The sequence below is a fragment of the Patella vulgata genome, chromosome 5 (assembly GCF_932274485.2).
Source record: "Patella vulgata chromosome 5, xgPatVulg1.2, whole genome shotgun sequence".
Taxonomy (NCBI): domain Eukaryota; kingdom Metazoa; phylum Mollusca; class Gastropoda; family Patellidae; genus Patella; species Patella vulgata.
The window spans coordinates 25941840-25964058 of NC_065883.2; the positions used below are offsets into that span (position 1 = coordinate 25941840).

At 34.6% G+C, this 22219-nt stretch overlaps 2 protein-coding genes across 3 annotated transcripts in view; one reads left to right on the top strand and one right to left on the bottom strand.

Annotated features, from left to right (window-relative positions):
* The first annotated feature begins 192 nt into the window (after positions 1 to 192).
* On the top strand, positions 193 to 5833 carry LOC126820889 (uncharacterized). 2 transcript variants are annotated; one of them, XM_050549048.2, is made up of 5 exons: positions 193 to 575; positions 2153 to 2368; positions 3088 to 3294; positions 4132 to 4328; positions 5007 to 5827. In XM_050549048.2, exons 1-4 carry the CDS (start codon positions 300 to 302, stop codon positions 4321 to 4323), a joined length of 891 nt encoding a protein of 296 aa, XP_050405005.1. In that variant the 5' UTR covers positions 193 to 299; the 3' UTR covers positions 4324 to 4328; positions 5007 to 5827. The 2 variants fall into 2 exon arrangements, with proteins under 2 accessions (XP_050405005.1, XP_050405004.1); XM_050549047.2 differs by having other exon boundaries at positions 4132 to 5833.
* Positions 5834 to 9959: 4126 nt separating this feature from the next.
* LOC126820880 (titin homolog) overlaps positions 9960 to 22219 on the bottom strand; it is a 41124-nt gene continuing 28864 nt past the window's right edge. Inside the window, exons 6-13 of the mRNA XM_050549024.2 lie at positions 19895 to 20089; positions 18616 to 18722; positions 18074 to 18183; positions 17197 to 17410; positions 16336 to 16482; positions 11991 to 14472; positions 10644 to 10742; positions 9960 to 10241 (exon numbers count right to left, since the gene is read on the bottom strand). Coding sequence (XP_050404981.1) covers positions 10212 to 10241; positions 10644 to 10742; positions 11991 to 14472; positions 16336 to 16482; positions 17197 to 17410; positions 18074 to 18183; positions 18616 to 18722; positions 19895 to 20089 — 3384 coding nt within the window. The 3' untranslated portion in view covers positions 9960 to 10211. The remainder of the gene's footprint in view (positions 10242 to 10643; positions 10743 to 11990; positions 14473 to 16335; positions 16483 to 17196; positions 17411 to 18073; positions 18184 to 18615; positions 18723 to 19894; positions 20090 to 22219) is intronic.

The window sequence follows — 22219 nt, forward strand, 5'->3', positions numbered from 1 at the left end:
AATATCAAAATCAAAGTTTCACGTGTTTTGTACTTTCCTCTTTTTTGGAAAAAATTTATTCCGCTTTGGTAAAAATTTAACTTTAAATTGTTTCATATAGACCTAAATGTATTATCGAAATTCGAATTTCTCAAAGTTCCAACTATGAGAAGTTATTTCCCTTTAATCGTCTGGTCTATTGGCAATATGCCAAATACACCACGTGTCTATCGCTGATGTAGTGTTGACATTTTGTCGTTGAGTCTAGGTTGCTGCAACGAAATTCTCCAAATCACCTTTTAAAAAGTTGGCAAACAGTCATGGCAACTTTATTTGGTTTTGACCACAGGGTTGTTGCTATACCGACATTAGCAGTTTCAGTTGGGATAGCGGCGTACACTACATATCGTCTGTATTCTGAAAGAAGTCAACGAAAAAAACAAAATGTCTATGAGTCGACGAAATTGCTGAGTGAATATCTGATTTTTCATTATGGCCTGCCAAGCGAAGTTTTAAAATATGACTTCGGCCCAAAATCAGCCCTAGACTTCCCTAAAAGATGTGCAGAACTGTGTCTGAAACATTATAAACCCCAGGTAATTGATAAGGTGGTTGTCATTGGGAATCCAGACCACAAGCAAATTCGGCCACAAATAATCTCTGGTTAATTCATCCACAAGGTATTGGTTATGTCGTCCACAACTAATACTGGACAAGTACACACTTTAATCATATTCCTCTGCTTATATAGAGAATAGTTTGAGAATCGGTTGAGTATTACAGGGTTAGCAAGATTACCGGTAAATGTGCTAATTGTTAGGATCGGCTAAATTCACCACTTGGCCTATTTTCACAAAGGCATCTTACTGGATCTACCCCTGAAATTAATCTATGTTGCGTGGACGAGTCAATCTAATGCCTTGTGGACGACTTGATCAATGAGTTTTGATATTTGTGAACGACTTAACTAGACTTTTCGTGTGGACGAGTTAACTGGCACCCGTCATTGGGCAAACAATAACTTTCAACAAGAAAATGAATTAATACAAGGTACAATTTTATGAATACACAATTACTGAGGTTAATACTAAGCCATGTTTCGACAAGGATACGCTCGTCTTTAGTATTAATCTCGGTAATTGTACTACTGACTTTAATACTAGGCCATGTTTCGACAAGGATACGCTCGTCTTTAGTATTAAACGCAGTTTGTGTATCCGTAAAATTGTACCTTGTGTTAATATGTTCAATTACTAAATGCCTATCTAAAGAAGAAAATGAATGTAATTTTATGTAAATAGTCTAAAATATACCTAATCCTTGTGTTGGATCAATAGTTTGCAGACCTCCCTCAGAGCTCCTTGAAAAACACTATATCTCAGTGAAGGAAAGCTATGTTTGTCTCCAATTTTGCATTTTCCCTTGTCAGTGATGCAGGATGGAGGGCCTGACAAGGGCAGCTGTCTAGTCGTTCGGATGGGACAAAAAACTGAGGTCCTGTGTACACATTGGCGTGCACGTAAAAGATCCCTTGGCAGTTGGAATTCGATATAAGAGTAGGCCGTAGCGCCGCTGCCCGGACAAAATTTCCCTCATAGCACACTGTATGGCGTATGCCCGTCTTCATTAGCCCAGGTTAGGAGCAGAACAGTAGGACGTTAAACCCCATTTCATTTTATTTCCAATTTTGCATACAATTATATATTTTTGAAAACCTCTGATGTAAATGTATAGTTGGACATAACAAATTGAAAATTTTGTTTTTACCAACAGGCTCTAAATCAACTCATATCTCATGGGCTTAGCATTGATTTTTAGGCAAAAGATGTACTCAGACTTCAGATTCTCTAAACCAATTTTATTTTAAGAGGTATAGCAAACCCCAACCCTTGTTTACTGTAGTTTGAAATACAAGGGTATACTGTCAGAGGTGGACAATAGTACACTGGTCTTATAATACTGTAGTCAGTGGTGCAGGACAGAGGGCCTGCAAGGGACAACGTATAGTTCGGATGGGACGAAAGCCAAGTTCCTGGGCACACAATGGCATGCATGTAAAAGAACCCTTAGACAGTTGGAATTCAATATAAGAGTAGGCTGTAGCTTTTAGGAGTATGGATACCATTTGGAACATCCATCCTAAATAAGATCATTTACTGTTTCTAATTTTCAGGCAGGTGTTCCTGCAAGAGGTTTAGATATTGGTTGTGCTGTTGGAAGATCTACATTTGAACTAGCAAGAATATTTGATGAGGTCATAGGTTTAGATTACAGTCAATCATTTGTTGATGCATGTAATGAACTGAAAAGCGAAGGGTTGATTAACTATAGTATTGTTGATGAAGGGGAGTTAACCACCGATTTAACAGCTCGTGTTGATAAAAGTATTGTAAGTAATAACATAACCCTGTAATACAAGACACTAATAACAATATAAGAACCAATTCTTGAGATAAAAATGGTCAACCTCCCTTCATTATGCTCACCAGCATCAAAGTCAGCATTATTTATAACAGTTTCAATGCAGTACCTAATCAGATAACTAGGCAATCTCCATGAAGCCTAAAGTATTTACATGAAGAACTCTGTCCTAGATCACATTCACATACAAAAAGTAACTGTGATCCCATGCACAGGGAGGTAACTCTACGATTTGAAATTTCAACATTTTCAATATTAATATATCCTTATTTTTCATTGAGCCATCATAATTAAAGTGATGGGTCATTGAAATAGGAGATTTAACTGTCCAGTGTCATATTTTATAGATTCTTACCTATTCGACTGAATAGCTTGTTGATGCAGGGTTGGGGAGTGGCCGAATGGTATTACTCAAATGTTTTAGATCATTTGCTGTCATTGGGTCAATTGGTTCAATCCCTTACTTGTATATGACAATGCATAAGATCCTCCAGTTTCCTCCCACTGCTAAAGACCCCGACATATATGCAAGCAGATTATTGAAATAAAATTATACCGTATGTTAGTCACAAAATGACCAAGTTTGTGTTGAGTAGACGTGATACCCCATTTCTCTATCCGTTTGTTGTAGTTCAACAAAAACAATATCTAAAACATTTCGGAATCAGCCCTACTTTCTTTTTTCAGAACCGGAGCAGAGCCAGTTTTATACAAGGAGATGCATGTTGTCTACCAGCAGATTTAGGACAATTTGGAGTAGTTTTAGCAGCCAATCTAATCTGCCGTCTACATCACCCATTTGATTTTTTGTGGCGGCTAGCTGATATTGTGGCACCTGGTGGTATTCTTGTCATCACAAGTCCCTATACATGGCTTTCAGAATACACAGAAAAGGTAATCATTCCTTGCTACTAATAAGCTACTCTGCATGTCTTGAGTGTTAGTATATGCATTACTATAATAAACATACATTAAAGATACATTATGGGAGATTAGATAAAGAGCTGGCAGTTCTCATCATTACTAAAGTCGGTAAGATAAAGAAACATAGTCTCGATTATGCATTTTTTGATTTAATTATCAATGAGCGTTGTGCAGCAGATATGATTCTAATCCAGTAAATATCATAGGCTAGCCATGACGTCGAGAGTTGATTATGGTTTGGATAAGTTAATTAATGTCTAATTAATAATTTAGATAAGATTTCAGGCCTAAAGCCTGGCGCATACTACGTGATGACATTGGCGATTTCGGTCGCCGACGATGAAAAATCAAAAACTTGCCTAGTGTCGTCGTGTAGTGTGCTCACGCCACTTATGTTGCGGCGATAAGTTGCCGCGTAGTGTGTGCCAGGCTTAAAGAAAGACGTGATGGCAGATTTAGCTCTTGCATAATGCATATTTAACATATATAATTTACACATCACTATATATAGATCACTATAATACACATAAGCTAATACACATACATACTAACATACACATAGTATACACATCACTATAATACACCTAGACTAATACACATCACTATAATACACATAGACTAATACACATCACTATGAAACACAGACTAACTAACATATACACATCAACATAATACACCTTGACTACAACCACATGTATACATACTAAATTATATGTGCTTGTAGTATAGATACCGTTATGTACTCTAAATGATACAAATAGTCTTGTATAGTTTTCACTTTATATGACCCATTGCTTTTGTTTCTAGAAAAACATGATGGGTGGATATTATGACAAGGATGGACAAGCAGTTACCGGATTTATGACATTGATGAAAGCACTGGGTCCATGTTTTGACCTGGTGGTAGATGAAAACATGCCCTTCTTTATCAGAGAAACAGCACATAAGAACCAATGGACAGTAGCACATGCAACAGTTTGGAAACGCAAAAACCCATAGAAAGTGTTTGTATGATTATTTTTTTGTATGAAATAGTAAAGAAATTGTGATAAACCCTTAAAATTCCATTACATTTGTGTTAGCAGATCTTTACTTGTTTGCACAGGGTTGCATTTCAAGTATGATAATTATTTGGCAGAGCGTTTAGTGAGAAAATATGAATTATATTTATTAGATTAAATGCTTTAATAGACATTGCATTCACTCATATATTGATAACATGTACCAAATAGATATGGCAATTAAATCAAAGTAGTCATTAGATTTTCAGCTTTAACCCGAAATCAAAGTATTTTATATACAACAAAGTTTGTCTATTAGAATATTAATGTAACAAATTATATCAGGTGATTTCGTCTCATAAACCATTTTCATTTCTTTCGATCAGCAGTCTCCTTGAGTGGCATTCATATTATCATTTAACAAAGATATGGTGAATCCACTCACTATCTAAGTCATCCAATGGTATAGAGAGTTGATTCTGGGCTTGTCATGTGAATAAATATCTTAAATGATAATTTGAAGCCAGAAAAAAGCCCATGCATAATATAATGCCTCTTTAATTAAATATTTTTGTTATTAATCCATCTTAATTAAGTGTTTAAGAGTTTATTTAACAATACGTTAAATCATGGTTTTATAAGTAAGGTCCATGGTTAAATAAACATTTATTTATGTTACAGTAATATAGAGATGAAACAGTCCTATCAAAATACACTCTGAGATGAACCCACCGAATGTAATTTGGTGCTTTTTTTTTATATTCTCCTTGGTTTAATCCAGCTGTCAAGATGCAATATCACAGGATCTCATAATGTTAATATTGGATGTTGAAAAATCCATGTTATATCCCATGGATGCATATTTGTCTGCGATGTCACCCAAGGTGGAAGTGGACGTTAAGTTAAGCCTTAAGAATGAATGAACGAAACCATTCGTATTCATGAAATCTTGTTAGCTGTACAGGACAGATTTCTCAGATTGAACCCTACCAAATTTCAAAATTGTTGGATTGTAACTTCCACATTTTTACTGTTAAAGCTTGTGAACTATATACACGATATAGTGCTTGATTGTTCATTGGGCCGAAAAAAACTATCAATATTGTAAATTTCAGAGTTATTTCCCTGTTCATGTTTGGACTAGGATTTACATTTACACCATGACAAACATTTATGTGGGATTGTTGAGGCAGAGGAAGAATTGTAAATTGAAGAGTTATCTCCCTGTTTTATACTTGTGACTGTGATTTCATAATGGAATTTTCTAAAACTTGCTCACTTTGGTTTTCAGACAATTAATTAAGAGCTAGCATGGATGAATTTGCTGGTGGTGGTTTTTGTATTAGTAGGTCTCTCAAACCCTTATAATATTGATTATATTTTCATGTGATACATCATACTTTATTTTATCAATATATCCAAATTTGTTATATTTTTGTTTAATATGCTTGTTAATATACTTATTTCAGTATACTGTTCATGTATTGTAGTTATATTTTGTAATCAATCTATAAACTTAGTAAATGAATAAACAGTATTTGTAATAAATAAAAGATAATTAATCTCTTTAATTAAAACTGCAAAATAACTATTATCAATTTGCAGACAAATTGTTTGCACAGTGATTAGAGATATTGTAGTATTTTTGACCAATCATAGCTTAGTTTTCATCAATGGTTAAATTAAATTGACCATTTCCAACGACATTTCTATTTAAAAGTTTGAACCGCGATAAATCCCAACAATATTTTGGGATAATTTCAATAGACAATGGCATAGGTGACATCAGTGAGCTCAGGCTGTAGTGCTGCTGTCCGGGCAAATTTTCCTCATTGCACACTGTATGACAGTAAGATGTTAAACCCCCATTTCATTTACACTGTATGATGAAAGTCAGTGCAGAAAAGTAGGACTTTAAAACCCCATTTCCATTTATTTATCATGGGCCATAATTCAGGAAGTTACGATCCAATGTGCGCAAATATCGAAAGGAACCAAGATCTTTGATGTTATAAACCTGTATTTCAAGTTTCATCAAAATCGGATCACAATTGTGACCTCCAGAGTGTCCACAGCCTTGATATACCATATTTTTACACTATTTGCATACAAGGGGCGGCCATTTTGTCCTCTAGAGGGACCACAAGCTAACATCGCGGTTTTTCGTACAATCAGGGGCCATAATTCAGGAAGTTACGATCCGATATGCGCAAATATTGAAAAGAACTAAGATCTTTGGTTTATAAACATGCATTTCAAGTTTCATCAATATCAGATGAAAATCGGGACCTTGTAGAGTTTCCGCAAGCTAAAAATGTAATTTTCCATAAAATCAGGGGGCCATAATCCACGAAGCTTCGATCTGATACATGCCAATATCGAAAGGAACCAAGATCTTTTGGAGATAAACTATATTTTAAGTTTCGTCAAAATCAGATAAGAATTGTGACCTGTAGAGTGTCCACAAACTAATTGTGGATGGATGGACAGGGGACAATTTAAGTCCACATGAAAATGTGGGTATATAATAATCTAAAGAATACTAGAGAAATTTTAGCATAAATCTGCAGGAAAAATTATAGGTTTTGCACAACAGAAACTGTAGTATATTTGGGGCCGTTATCTCCTACAGCGCACAAAACTCTGCAGAATACTATAGAATTTCATCCTATAGAAAATGGGATAGCACCCCACCACCAACTCTCTAGAATGTTCTAAAGAAAACTACACTGGTAATCTGTAGCACTTTTTGCTAGGGGTATACTTCGACTGACAGCCTACTAATGCCATCGTTAAACCAATAACGGAGCCCAACACCTTCCTTAAATATAACGGCAAGTTAACGACATGTTAAAGGGGATTCCTGGTAGTTGGATGGCCGAATGGTTAGCACGTGCGCACTGTATCGTAATGTCTGTCATTGAGTCAATTGGCGTGGTTTCAATTCCCTGGTTGTAAGTGACAAGGAGTAGAGTTGCTGTCCAATCTCGTGGGTTCTCTCTGGGTCCTCCGGTTTCCTCCCACCGCTAAGACACCTACATGCAAGCGAAGTATTGAAGTAAAACTGAACCATGTGGTAGTCTCAAAAACCAGCATTACCTCTGACAGTGAGTAATTATCAGGAACCCGCAGTCGATGTCTTACTGAGAGTGAGAGAGGATACATTTTTCATGAATTAAAAGAAAACTAATTGACACTGTTAAAGTAAAATGACTATTCCCATTATTCACAAAAGCAAATTTTTGGCTAAGCTGGTGTACTGGATATATGACTTTGCTTTCAACATCAAATGTACATTTTTGTCCCCCGCCTTTCGAAGAAAGCAGGGGACTATTAAAATGGGTTCGTCCGTCTGTCTGTCTGTCACACTTTTTGGGACACAATAACTCTTTCTAATTTACCTAGAATGGTCAAACTTGGTGCAGGTGTTTATTAGGTCAGTGTCTTGATGGAATTCGAAGATGAGCATTTTCTGCTTAGGGGAAGCAATTTGATTGGTTGATGCTTTGGGGCACGATAACTTTAGTTCTAATTAAGTGAGAGTGATGAAACTTGACTAAGTTCGATTATGAGCATTTTCTGCTCAGGGTAAGCAGAGTGATAAGCAATTTGATTGGTTGAGACTTTGGAACACAATAACTCTCCTAAATGAGGTAGAATGTTTAAACTTGGCGTAGGTGAATGTTTAAACTTGATGTAGATGTTCATTAGGAGAATGTTTAAACTTGATGTAGATGTTCATTAGGTGAATGTCTTGACTGAGTTCAATGATAAACATTTCGAGCTGACGCTAGCTAAGCAGAGCTAATTGATTTCATTTGTCGATGGTTTGGGACAAGATAATCTTGATTCTGTCTGGTAGAGAATGATGAAACTTAATGTATGGTTTAAATGCTTGATACTTTTGAAAAAAATAAATGTGCGATTAATTAATATGTGTCATCTTTTTATTTCGGTATTTCGGCGGGGGACATCAGCCTCACTGTTGGCTTGTTTTTTTTGTCTTTGTCATACAAAAGTCTAAATTATCCAGTATAGTCTTGATGATGCTGATGAATTCATAGAGCCATGAGAAATCTATATAATTGGATTTAAAATGCATGTATTATGTATGTGTTCAATAATAAAACGGACATATAATCAACAAATGTTTTTTTGCAAATAAACACAAAATATAAGTTTTTCCATTTATTTTCAAACAAGATTTCAATACCAATATTATAATGGCTGAAATATATTTTTATTAACATTAGATCATACCAGATCATGAAAATAATAAAAAAATAAACATTAAAAAAGGAACTGAGAAGATTAAAACAAATATATCACAAAATATATATATATCCTAGTTTATATAGTATAATATATTGGCAGTTGGCACAGGACTAGAAATTAATTTGGCAAAAGACAGGGTTCCATTTTTAGTTTCACAGTGTAAAGAACACTAATTTTTAAGGCAACCCTTAAGGACCATCTATACTGAGTGTGAACGCAACCATGGCAATCGCATTCAATTACAAGTGATTAACCACTATTTGAATGGAACCATTTATAAAATGCTCACATATTTTTAACTGAACGGAAAACCACAGAGATTTTTGGGAAAAGTTTGCGCCAAGGATTTTTTATCAATCAAGAATACAAGGTCAAAAGGCATACATACTTTTCATGTGTGAATTTCTTCATGTATCACTGCTTTCAGTAGGAACAATGATTCAGGTGGGAATTCGCAATGCTCAGTATAAATAGCCCTTGACAGGTGATTTTATTTTTAAAGCCTAAAAAAGCAGAGACAATCACTTACAACCTGTGTCCACATTATACATCTATACATAGTTTTACTTGTAGTTTGGATAAATTATCCAGTAATTATGTCCAGAGTATTTACATAAACATTTTAATTGACTTTGCAACTTAAAGCACTAATATACATCTAACATTTTTTAACTAAATACTGACTAAATCGAAGAACATCAGAGAACAAGAACTGACAAGAGTAATCTTTTGTCAAGATCGCCCAAAGTATTGCAAAAAGTGATTGACAAGGAATATGTTATAGATACGCATACTCTAATATCATATCTTTCCTTGTTGCAAAACTTGGGATGCTACTGACAAAAAAACGTTTGTTGTTGATTAGTACTAACACATGCAAAGTGATTTAAAAATCAAATGTATAATAAAGACAATGACAGAACATGAATAATAAGTGTAGAAACGGTTGGGTTAAAATGCCCTTAGTATTCCCACAACCTACCTTGCACTGTTTGGTTGAAACATATTTGAGATCACTAACTCACTGTCTTTGGATCTTGAGTATCAAATATATTTTGATTGTACTAAATGCATGCACCTTGATGATATTTTTTAAAAAAAGAAATTTGGCCTAAGTATTATCCTTTTTGGGTCACATTACATATTAACAAAATTATTTAGATACTAATACAGATTCTCAAGTCATGGTAGGACAATAGAAAGAAAATAGTAAATGTAACAATACAAGAGTTTCTTGCAAATGCACAAAATGAAAACATTAAAGAAAACACTTAAAGAAAACACAACCGAATAGTTCTATTATATTGAACTTCAATGAATATATTCTCAATAATTTTGGCATAAATATAAAATATCACAACTTATGTACCCAACTAAATATGGTATATTTGAATTATGGGTCAGTCAGTATCACAAAAGCTAAAAGCAAACAAAATTAAGAAATCACACCCAAAACACATATCATTCCCTGAATATGGTGTCGGTGAAAAATATTCTAGGATTTAATTATATGGTTAATTCTTTAACCAAGTTTATAACATCCTTCTATGAAGAACACAATACATAGTTTTCATCTTGAAAATATAAACTTGTACCATATGCCACTTCTATTTACTCAGCCTGAACTTCTTTTACTGTAGGCTGCAAAAAGAATGAAAAACAGGTAAATAAGGCCTTGAGAATTAAAATGATGAATCCTGTATAACTGCAATAAACTATTATTAATGAAACTTGCTTTTTAAAAGTTCCATGAAATTAATCTTGTCCAAATGCTAATGGTACTTGTTCATACACTGAAAGAGCACATTGCTTTGGAAGTTAAAACAACTTTGTAATAAAAATACCTGTGAATTAGAATGACACTCAAGACATCAAACTAGTGTCAACTTCCAATCAAAAAATAAAACGGAACAAAATATTGGAATAAGTCTAATACAGTTAAACTGAAATGCTTTGAAACACCATTGAGGTTATAACACACTGTACATTCCTTTCAAGTGAAAGTTCTTTATTCTACTTTAGAATTTAGAACGTCCCACCTACCTTTATTTCACTGTCTTTACGAACTTCCTCCATTAGTGACTTCACTTTATGCAAACGTTCCAATTTTTTCTTTAATCTGTCTGTATTTGTTATGGTGGGCTAGCATAAAAGATAAGGATATCAAATTCTATGTCTGTTAATGCACAAGTTAACTGGTTAAAAAGTTCCACCAACTTTAACTAGATCAATCTCAAAATTTAGACAAACAGTCATAATTTCAGTTGTGCAATGAAAGTTTAGAATTGTGTCACCTTAAATTATATTGATATGTAGATTTGTATTTGTACCTTTTCTACATCAAATATTGGCGACTGAAGCAATTTTGAAAGGTACTATTGACAAAGATTGGAGTATGATGTCATTGCAGCCCTCATTGAATTGAGACGTCATATAAAAAATTGAAGTCAAGTCAATCGATGCGAATGTCCAAGAACAAGCATGCCAAGTTTCATGTTGATCGTCCATGAATTGGCGGAGCCTTGGACTTTTTTCGAAGAGCATCCCCCTCCCCCTCAAGAACAACAAGATGAGTAGTGGTTGGGGCCCAGTTCTTGGCACAAAAATTTTGACTATGTTGAAAGTAATGATTTAGAATTTGCCCCATCCCATACAATGCTAATGTATTGACCTACATGTGTAAACAAGCGGTTGCCATGCATGTTACGCCTACATTTTGCAAGAGATGGACAGAGAACAAGCTCAAAAATTAGAAGTGATTTTTCGGACAATCGGGGATCATAATTCAGGAAGTTACGATCCGATATGCGCGAATATCGAAAGGAACCAAGATCTTTGGCTTATATACATGTATTTCAAGTTTCATTAAAACTGTGATCTCTAGAGGGTCCACAACCTTGATATACCATATTTTACCAAATTCGAACTCAACCGACATTACGGTGTAATACTAATAGTGATATATTCAAACGTTTTTGGCCCCTAGAAGGATCACAAGCTAAAAACGTGATTTTTCGTAAAATCAGGGGTCATAATTCAGGAAGTCAGATCTAATATACGCAACTATCGAAAAGAATCAAGATCTTTGGGTTATAAACATGCATTTCAAGTTTAATCAAAATCAGATGAAAAGTGTGACCTCTCAAGTGTAAACAATCTAAAAATGTGATTTGTCAAAAATGTGTGAAGTTATGGTCTGATACATGCCAGTATCGAAAAGAACTGAGATCTTTGGGAGATAGACCTATTTTCAATTTCGTCAAAATTGGATAAAAATTGTGACCTGTAAAGTGTCCCCAAACATATTATGGACAGACGAACATGGGGGATGGCATAATACATCAACATGAAAATGTGGGTGTATAAAAAAAAAGTATCCTTTTTACTTACCTTTGGTGCTATAGAACTTGAATCCAAACCAGATTCTTGATCAACGGATGTTGAAGGCAATATTATATCTTGATTTTTTATTTGCTGTTGACCCTGTTGTTGCTGTTGTTGTTGAACAGAATGCATAAATACAGGTGGATTACACATTCTGTACATGGGATCCGGTACAGTTTTTATAAATGGATTAAAACTCGGATAATACATCGGTAATTGTTGGGAAAGCATGTTGAAATTGTACACTGGGAGATTTCCAAAAGAGTTCATAGCTGGGATATTTCCGACAGAGTTCACTATGTTTGGCATACCAAGTAAAGAATTTCCTGTTGTTAATGAAGGAATGATGGGATTTGGCACTGTTGGTAACGTTGCTGGGTTTAATAAACCTGTATTTTGACTGCAGGTAATACTATTTGGATCACGGATAACGTTTTCATTTGGAATATTCACATTGTTGCTCGATATATATCCATTTAATGGAGCACCAGTGTTGATTTTTTGAACAGATGAAAGATGAGTGTTGATTGAAGTGGTATCTGTTGTTTTCATTACAGTTTGTTTAGAACAATCAGATGGCATTGTTGATACCTTGATTCCAGAACAAACATTTTGATTTGTGTATAAATTTTGATTCATATTTTGTTGTGTATGAAGTTGACTAGAACTGGTTTGTGTGAGGGTAATTGGATTTAACTGGGGATTTGAATGCGTAGGTTCATCACTGGGTTGTTTCGATGGTATTGTTTCTGTGATGTTGTTTTTAGATGCTTCTTGTTGTTGCAGGAACAAGAGATAGGCATTGACTAAATGTGGTGGTAAACCAAGTGGTAGTTTAACAGCAGGTTTTTCTAACGGTTTATCTTTAGTAGGTAAAACAGTTTCCTTTACTGCATCTGATATCAAAGAAGTGATTATATTATTGGGATACGAGATAGTTGAAGCACATGTTGATGGAAGCTTAATTTCTTCTCCAGAATTTGACTGAGCTGCTTGCTCTTCTGTTCGTTTCGGATGCTGTATGTTTTTACAAACTTTCTGCATGGCTGATATTCTACTTTGGGAAATAGCACATGCTGTAGTTGGTATTCGGATGTCTGTATCTGACTTGCTTGTTGTGCTATCGGAATCACTCGACAAACTTTTAGGATACGCTGGAAAACTATTCTGTTTTTTGGTAACACGACTTTCGGCAAGTGAATTGGACTGAATTTTTGAAGAGAGAAACTGCGATTTTGCATCTGCGAATTTTTTTCTAGCAGACATGAATCTAATTCCCTTACTCATACCTCCAGGATTTCTAATATTTGCTGGAGAATGAAATGAATTGGCACATTTTGTTTCTTCCAAGGGAATATTATTTCTTTCATCCAAGTCAGTTTTGGGGCCACTGATATTTTTTTGCAGTTGTGTTTCGGAGACTCGGTTTCTGTCCTCAAAAACCATTAGAGGAATATCTCTACTAGTCTTCAGGGGATGTATTTCTGACGAAGCATAGTTCACTTCCCAATAACTTTTTTGAACATTATCGCAATTACTCATTGGAACATCGATCCCAATTTCCGTAGAATCAATATTGTGGATATCATTGTTGATATATTTGGACTGTGTTTCTATATTATTGTTCAGTTGTTCCGTTTTTGCAGGAATTTCTTCTTTTAAGTCTCTGATTGTGGGTTTATCTGTTTCTAATTTGGAAACTACTTGAGGATTTGTAAATATTCCTGTTTTAGTGCAAGCATATGTAAGATGTGTTGCCTTTTCATCAGGATCGCACTCTGGTCCCACATAATTAATGTCGTCATTCCAATCTTCCTCTTCACCGGAACTAAAATTTAAAGGATGGGTTTCAACCTTTATTTTAGCAGGAACATGAAAAACTGCAGAATTATTGCAAGACGTCTCACAATTATTAGAGTTATTTCTATTCACTGATTCAAATTCTTTAATGGTTATCTGTGATGTATCAGTGAAGGTTTTAATAGTTGGCTCTTCCTTACATATGTTATTATCTCTGATAGCACTATTACGTTCTTCAATTTTGGGTGGACTCCATATACTGTTGGCAGGACTATACTTAGGACGGGCACCTCCATGAGGATCATAGTATTCTTGATCAATGGCAAAACCCTTTTTATCGAACTGCTTCACATTTGTATCACCTCTTGCATCCAGTCCTGGGGTATGAGATCTGTTTTCAGTGTCCATCATCTCTTGGTGAGTTTCTAAGAGATTAGAACAATTAAGCGGACATTCCTCATCAATATTTATCTCCTCTTCACTCCAATGTTCCTCAGATTCACTCAAAAGTTTACTTTTTTCTTTGGTCACCGCATGTGGAGGGGATTTAACTTTAGAATCATGTTGTTTGTTACATGGTAGTTTTTCTTTGGGGTTGCAGCTCTTCACAGGAGATTCCAGCTTTTCCCAATCCTGCCATTGAGTCACTGGTTCAATTGGTGGACTTAGTAATGCTGTCTGCTGACGTCTGAAAGAAAAAAAACCCACAATAATTCCAACACTTGAATTAAAACCAGCGGTTGGCAGGCAAGATATGTCCACATTTTGCAAGAGATGGATAGAGAACAAGCTAAAAAGAAAGCGATTTTCGTACAATCAGGGGCCATAAATCCAGGAAGTTATGGTCTGAAATGCACAAAATATCAAAAGGGACTGAGATATCTGGGATATAAAGATATATTTTAAGTTTCATCAAAATGCAATAAAAATTGGGAGCGGCCATTTTGTCCTACTTTGAGTCAGATTTTTACGAAATTCAAACTCAACCTTCATTGATGTGTAACGGTGATAAATTTCATCTTTTTTTTAAAATTGAATACAAATTGTGACTTCTATCAGGTCCACAAGCTCAAAATGCGATTTTTCGAACAATCAGGGGCCATAATTCAGGAAGTTACGATCCAATATGTGCGAATACTGACAGGAACCAAGATCTTTGGGTTATAAACATTTGTTTCAAGTTTCATCACAATCGGATCAAAATTATGACCTCTGCTCTGGAGTGCCCACAAACTTGATACACCATAGTTTTACACTATTTGCGTACGAGAGGTGGCCATTTTGTCTGGAACTTTTGGTCTGATTTTCACAAAATTCGAACACAACCTTCATTATGGTGTAACGGTGATATATTCGAATGTTTTTTTTATTAAATCGTATAACAATTGTGACCTAAAGGGAACACAAGCTAAAAACTTGATTTTTCTTAAAATCAGGGGTCATAATCTGATATGCCTGAATATCGAAAGGAACCAAGATCTTTGGGTTATAAACATGCATTTCAAGTTTCATCAAAATCAGACGAAAATTGTGACCTCTAGAGTGTCCACAAGCTTAAAACGTGAATTTTCGAACAATCAGTGGCCATAATCCATGAAGTTATGATCCGATACATGCCAATATCAAAAGGAAGCAAGATCTTTAGGAGATAGACCTATATTTCAAGTTTCGTAAAAACTGGATAAAAATTGTGACCTGTAGAGTGTCACAAACAAATTGTGAACGGACGGAAAGGGGCGACAGCATATGTCCACATGAAAATATGGGCGTATAAAAACATATTAGTACGATATCCAAATTCTTTCTTGTTTTCTCTTATTTAGTGACAATCAGTTATTATTTTGAATTGTCAGATATCCTCCCACAGTCTCATATAACATCTTTTGGTCTTCAAAGGAATTATTAGTGAGCAGAAAAATCGCCTGTGAATCTGTTATAACTCGTCACTTCAGTTAGTTATATAGAAGTATAACTTGTGTTTTCCTTTTGTATTCGTCACTTCCCTTTCTTGAAAGCTTCACAAAGCATTTATCGTAGCAATGATCTTTGTGTTAAAATTGTATTTGGAACGTGTTGAACCGGTTCTATCACATATGTGATAATGACTGACACCAATATTGTCCTTTAATGCTTTATTTTTGAATAATACTGTCTACAAAGGGCCAAGTGAATACTTTTTATGCATGTTGATTTACAAAAGGCGATAAGCTGAAATTATTGCCATTTTATAAAATATCGCGATGTAGTTAATTATAGGAGCTTCGGTCCATAAAGCACATGCATTGGCTTTGAGTGCTCTAACAAAAGCTACGTAAACCCTATAAACTATTTAGTTGATCATTTCCAAACGGCTCAAAATGAGAAAAAGCTATTTTTGCACATTTTGGCAATTTGATTTAGAAAGGCTACAATAGTTTTTTTCCTTTCAATACCAACTATGATATTCCTTGGAGTTCACCACTATTAGCCATAATACAGGATAGAACAATTCCAGATTGAAGCATAAAAATGTCAATACAATTTGCCAGGCATTCAACAACATGTATATTACCTGTCTGTATGTGAAGTTTTCTTTTTATTAACAGGTTTACCAGATGAATCAATAAATTCAGCTAATTGTTGACTTTCCATAGTAAATCTATTTACTAATAACTTAGCAAGTCTATCATCATCATTTTGATAGTATTTATAATTTGCTCTGAAAAAATAATGAAAAGACCCCATAAACTCAAGAGATATAATTATCATTCAACGATATTTTAAAATGACTAGACGACTTTGATTCGTTGTAATTTATATGTTGATTTGTTTTATGGGATAACAATCTTTCTTTTTTAATAATGTAAGTGTCTATAAATAAAGCAATGTCAAAATGGTATCGATTTCGTGTTTCACTGTTGACACAGCAAGCCAAAAATTAAATCAAAGTTATTAAACAAACTGACACAAGATAAAAACTTTGCCTTTTGCCTAACGATTTGAACTTCTATTTAGGGCAACTGACACTGAGATGCATTTTAATCATCGAGACAATCTACATACGGACACAATTAAATCCTACACTGAAAAGGAATTTATCTCCCTTTCCTTTTTTTCCCCTTTTGCACAGCAATTTTGTTGACTTTTTCACGATTTTCCGATGGAAGGATAACAGAGATGCGTTGAAATGTAGTCCGGATAGTTGCATGTATACTTGTATGCTACTTCCAGTTTGTGTATCTTAAGATTTTCATGGTAAATCTCACCAAGAGGTTGCCACATGTTGCTCCATCTCTAGTAAAAAGCAGTGAACAGCAACCAAGACCACAATGGCATAGCTACAGAAACCGAATCAATGTCAAATGAAACTACAGTTGATTTCAATTTCTAGAATGATGTACTGGGCATGGTAAAAGTTTACAAATATACTTACTCACGAAATTCTTTTTCTTCTTCAGCAGTTTTCTCACTCAGTTCTAGAGCTTTTCTGATCATTTCTTCTTCTTCATTAGATGTTTTAGGCATAAGACATGCTAACTGTTGTTGTTTTCGCTCTCGTTCAGACCAAATATTACCATGACTACTGGTTGGTTTTACTTCTGGCCATACTACATCTGAAGATTCTAAGCGGAAATTAGTTGGTAGAGCTGAAAGAATTTGCATTGTAATTTCATAACAAATACTGCCTATGACTGGCTACAAACTTATAGATATATACTGTCCTGAACACAAAATGGTTAAGTGTTAACGATGCACAGCCGTCTGCCAAACTTGGTGTTGACCTTTAAGGATTTATTTTTGTCATTGTTAGCTTACTTACAATAATTTTACTTTTTTTATTCCTAGAAAATATCACTATGAGTCCTTAATTGAATCAAAGAGACAAAATTTTTCCCAAACACCATGTACAAAAGCTACTTCATTTGAACAAATTTAAATAAGCACAATCCCAGAAATACTTTTTTATGTAAATTCCTTCATTTGGAGCCATGTAGCTTTGCAGACATGCAACGACGTATCAACATATACCTACCAAATTTCATGAAATCCATCAAACAGTTAAAGAAAAGATGTCACAACTAGATCAATTCGCCTCATCAAAGTGTTTCTGACTAGCCCTATTGGGCCGAGCAACACCTATTTGAACAAATCTGAATAAGCCCTACCAAGGCAAAAAATCTATGAATTTTGGTTGTAATCTATTGAGGGGTTTAGAAAAAAAAAGACTGAAAATAAATTTTCAGATTTCAGTAGATGTCTAATATATCTTGATGGAATGTATCTTTAAAGGCATGCAAGTATTAACTTACGTCCCCATGTTTTCTTATTCGTTTTCTGCTGAGATGGCTGTTGATTATTATTAGAGGTATTAATGACTGATCTTTTTCCTTTGGCAGCTGATTTAGCTTTCTTCTGTAGACTGTTGAGTATAATAAAGGAGAAAAGTTAGAATATTTTAACTCCATCATCTGTAAACTGTACAGTGCAATAAAGGAGAACAGTAAGGATCATTTAACTACTTTATCATTGCTTGATAAAGATACCTGTAAGAGTACTGAAACGTAGCATGTAATAAATTAAGAAGTAGTAACTCAAGTTGTGTTATTATGAATACTTTTAACTGTATAAAAATAATTCAGTAATAACAGTTTTCTGAATAAGTCTGTGGAAAGTCACCAGTTTTAGATTGTTTAGGTATATGGGTAGTTGAATCAATTTCTGATTTGATCAATATTCCTTTATTTTCGAAGCTAACGTTTTTTAAGTAATCACAAGTATCTCCATATCCACTAGTCTATCTTTATACGTAAGAATTACAGCTATTTACATTATTACAGAATCTACTACTCACCCAACCTGCTGTAATTCAGTCATTTCCTCCTGGTTTCTTTTTCTTTCCATTTCTTGTTGCTTTCTTAAAAACTCTTGTTTTTTCTTTACTGCATCTCCTGAAGATATCTAAATTAGAATGATAAACAATAGGTTCAGGGCTCTGAATAACTGATGACTTTGGGTAAATATGCAGTATTATCTGAAAAATTGTCATTACGGTTAAATTAATCTACTCAGTACTTACATCCCACTTCTACTCATTGCCACTGGCAACCTTTGATAAAACTGTCCTGTTTATTTGCAATACATGCATAAAAGTATCTGTGTATCAGAAATGTACAGTAAGAGTACTATTCAATTCTGATACACGGATACTTTTATACCGTTTTAGATACCTATCAAGCAATAAGTAGCGGACGTTTAGTCCGACCCAGATCGCAATTGATAACGATTGCTCTATACAATGTACATGAAACAACTAGTCAAAATCATAGTAACAAAACAAAATGGGGGGAACTACATGGCAGTTCAAAAACATATACTATGACATTAAATTAACATAACATATTACAAAAATCAATTATTATACATATCAATTGGCATCTATTTCATAATTTGGTTTGATTTATATTAATATGCAAAATATATAAATTTGAATATTGAATAATTATTTTAATTAATTGTGATGATAGAAGGCGCAGTTCTCTTGCTGGACACTTCACAGGCATTGAAAATAAGCAGGATGAAAAAAACGCCTAGAAAGTCATAAACTTTATTACAAATAAATTTCAACGGAAGAACCATCCGCCGATGCATACTTTCACCAGGAATGACCCACGTTTCGCATTTCCTTTACACTACATTTAATAATATCGCAGTCCTCTACGCCATAGACAAGTTGTTTTGACGATGTGGTCTAAACAAACACGTGATTGTTTTACGCTCAGAGTATCATAGCAAGACGCACATGTAAATACTACTCAGGTCGTCTCTCCACTGCGAAATCATTCTACCATGAAATGTAACGTGAGGCTCAGAAAGGGATAAATAATGAAAGAGCAGAAAGTATTTGTCACTTTTCGGTTGAAACAACTCGATAATAAATACCATTTTTCACATTTTGCTTCACAATACTCGATAGAAATGTGATGTAAGTAACTTATTAGCACCTTTCCTCGGTGTATCGGTGAATATCAGGACAGTTTTGGTCGGGAGCCGCCTTGGCTGGGCCCCCCGATCAAAACTGTCCTGATATTCACCGATACACCTCGGAAAGTGTGCTAATAACTACTACTTACACTCCCAGCACTAGCTAATCTTATCCTTTGTAATTCTCTATTTTGCCGTTCCATATTAGCTTCCTGACTTTTCTGTCTCTCCATTTTGATTTGAGCTTCAGTATGGCGCTTAGGCTGAACGTCCATCAAATGACGAAATTCTTCTAAATGTTGTTGCAGAAGTAAATCTTTATTATGTTTGCTCCATACTTCATCCTAAAATTATACCAAAAAAGAGTTTATGACAACTTTCTCAACTCTGATATAATATCTTCTAACAAAAAGAATGCTTTAACATACACTACCTGGGGGGCTAGATAGGCTATCTAATATGCCCACCAGCTGCAAAGTCATCTATGCTAACACTACAAACTACTCTTAAGAGTTTTACTACAGAAAATCTATTGTTATGACTGAGTTTTCCTTGGAATCTGAGAAATAAATGTTGGATATTTTACAGTTTATTTATCTATATCGTCACTAGTTTAATTCGCAAAACAGTGAAAGGGCACTAGTCCAGGACTAGTACGGCTAAATAGATCACTAGCCCGTAAATTATTTTTGGTAGCCCCGGGCGGCGGGCTAGTGGATGTTTACAACCCTGATAGAAAACAAGCTAAAAACAATCAGGGGCCATAATCCAGAAAGTTATGGTCTGAAATGTGCAAATATTGAAAGGGACTGAGATCTTTGGAATATATAATTCACCGATACACCGAGGAAAGGTGCTAATAAGTTACTTACATCACATTTCTATCGAGTATTGTGAAGCAAAATGTGAAAAATGGTATTTATTATCGAGTTGTTTCAACCGAAAAGTGACAAATACTTTCTGCTCTTTCATTATTTATCCCTTTCTGAGCCTCCCGTTACATTTCATGGTAGAATGATTTCGCAGTGGAGAGACGACCTGAGTAGTATTTACATGTGCGTCTTGCTATGATACTCTGAGCGTAAAACAATCACGTGTTTGTTTAGACCACATCGTCAAAACAACTTGTCTATGGCGTAGAGGACTGCGATATTATTAAATGTAGTGTAAAGGAAATGCGAAACGTGGGTCATTCCTGGTGAAAGTATGCATCGGCGGATGGTTCTTCCGTTGAAATTTATTTGTAATAAAGTTTATGACTTTCTAGGCGTTTTTTTCATCCTGCTTATTTTCAATGCCTGTGAAGTGTCCAGCAAGAGAACTGCACCTTCTATCATCACAATTAATTAAAATAATTATTCAATATTCAAATTTATATATTTTGCATATTAATATAAATCAAACCAAATTATGAAATAGATGCCAATTGATATGTATAATAATTGATTTTTGTAATATGTTGTTATGTTAATTTAATGTCATAGTATATGTTTTTGAACTGCCATGTAGTAGTTCCCCCCCATTTTGTTTTGTTACTATGATTTTGACAAGTTGTTTCATGTACATTGTATAGAGCAATCGTTATCAATTGCGATCTGGGTCGGACTAAACGTCCGCTACTTATTGCTTGATAGGTATCTAAAACGGTATAAAAGTATCCTTGTATCAGAATTGAATAGTACTCTTACTGTACATTTCTGATACACGGATACTTTTATGCATGTATTGCAAATGAACAGGACAGTTTTATCAAAGGTTGCCAGTGGCAACGAGTAGAAGTGGGATGAGCCCTGAACCTATTGTTTATCATTCTAATTTAGATATCTTCAGGAGATGCAGTAAAGAAAAAACAAGAGTTTTTAAGAAAGCAACAAGAAATGGAAAGAAAAAGAAACCAGGAGGAAATGACTGAATTACAGCAGGTTGGGTGAGTAGTAGATTCTGTAATAAAGTAAATAGCTGTAATTCTTACGTATAAAGATAGACTAGTGGATATGGAGATACTTGTGATTACTTAAAAAACTTTAGCTTCGAAAATAAAGGAATATTGATCAAATCAGAAATTGATTCAACTATCCATATACCTAAACAATCTAAAACTGGTGACTTTCCACAGACTTATTCAGAAAACTGTTATTACTGAATTATTTTTATACAGTTAAAAGTATTCATAATAACACAACTTGAGTTACTACTTCTTAATTTATTACATGCTACGTTTCAGTACTCTTACAGGTATCTTTATCAAGCAATGATAAAGTAGTTAAATGATCCTTACTGTTCTCCTTTATTGCACTGTACAGTTTACAGATGATGGAGTTAAAATATTCTAACTTTTCTCCTTTATTTACTCAACAGTCTACAGAAGAAAGCTAAATCAGCTGCCAAAGGAAAAAGATCAGTCATTAATACCTCTAATAATAATCAACAGCCATCTCAGCAGAAACCATGGCTACGATCGACCTCCACTATGT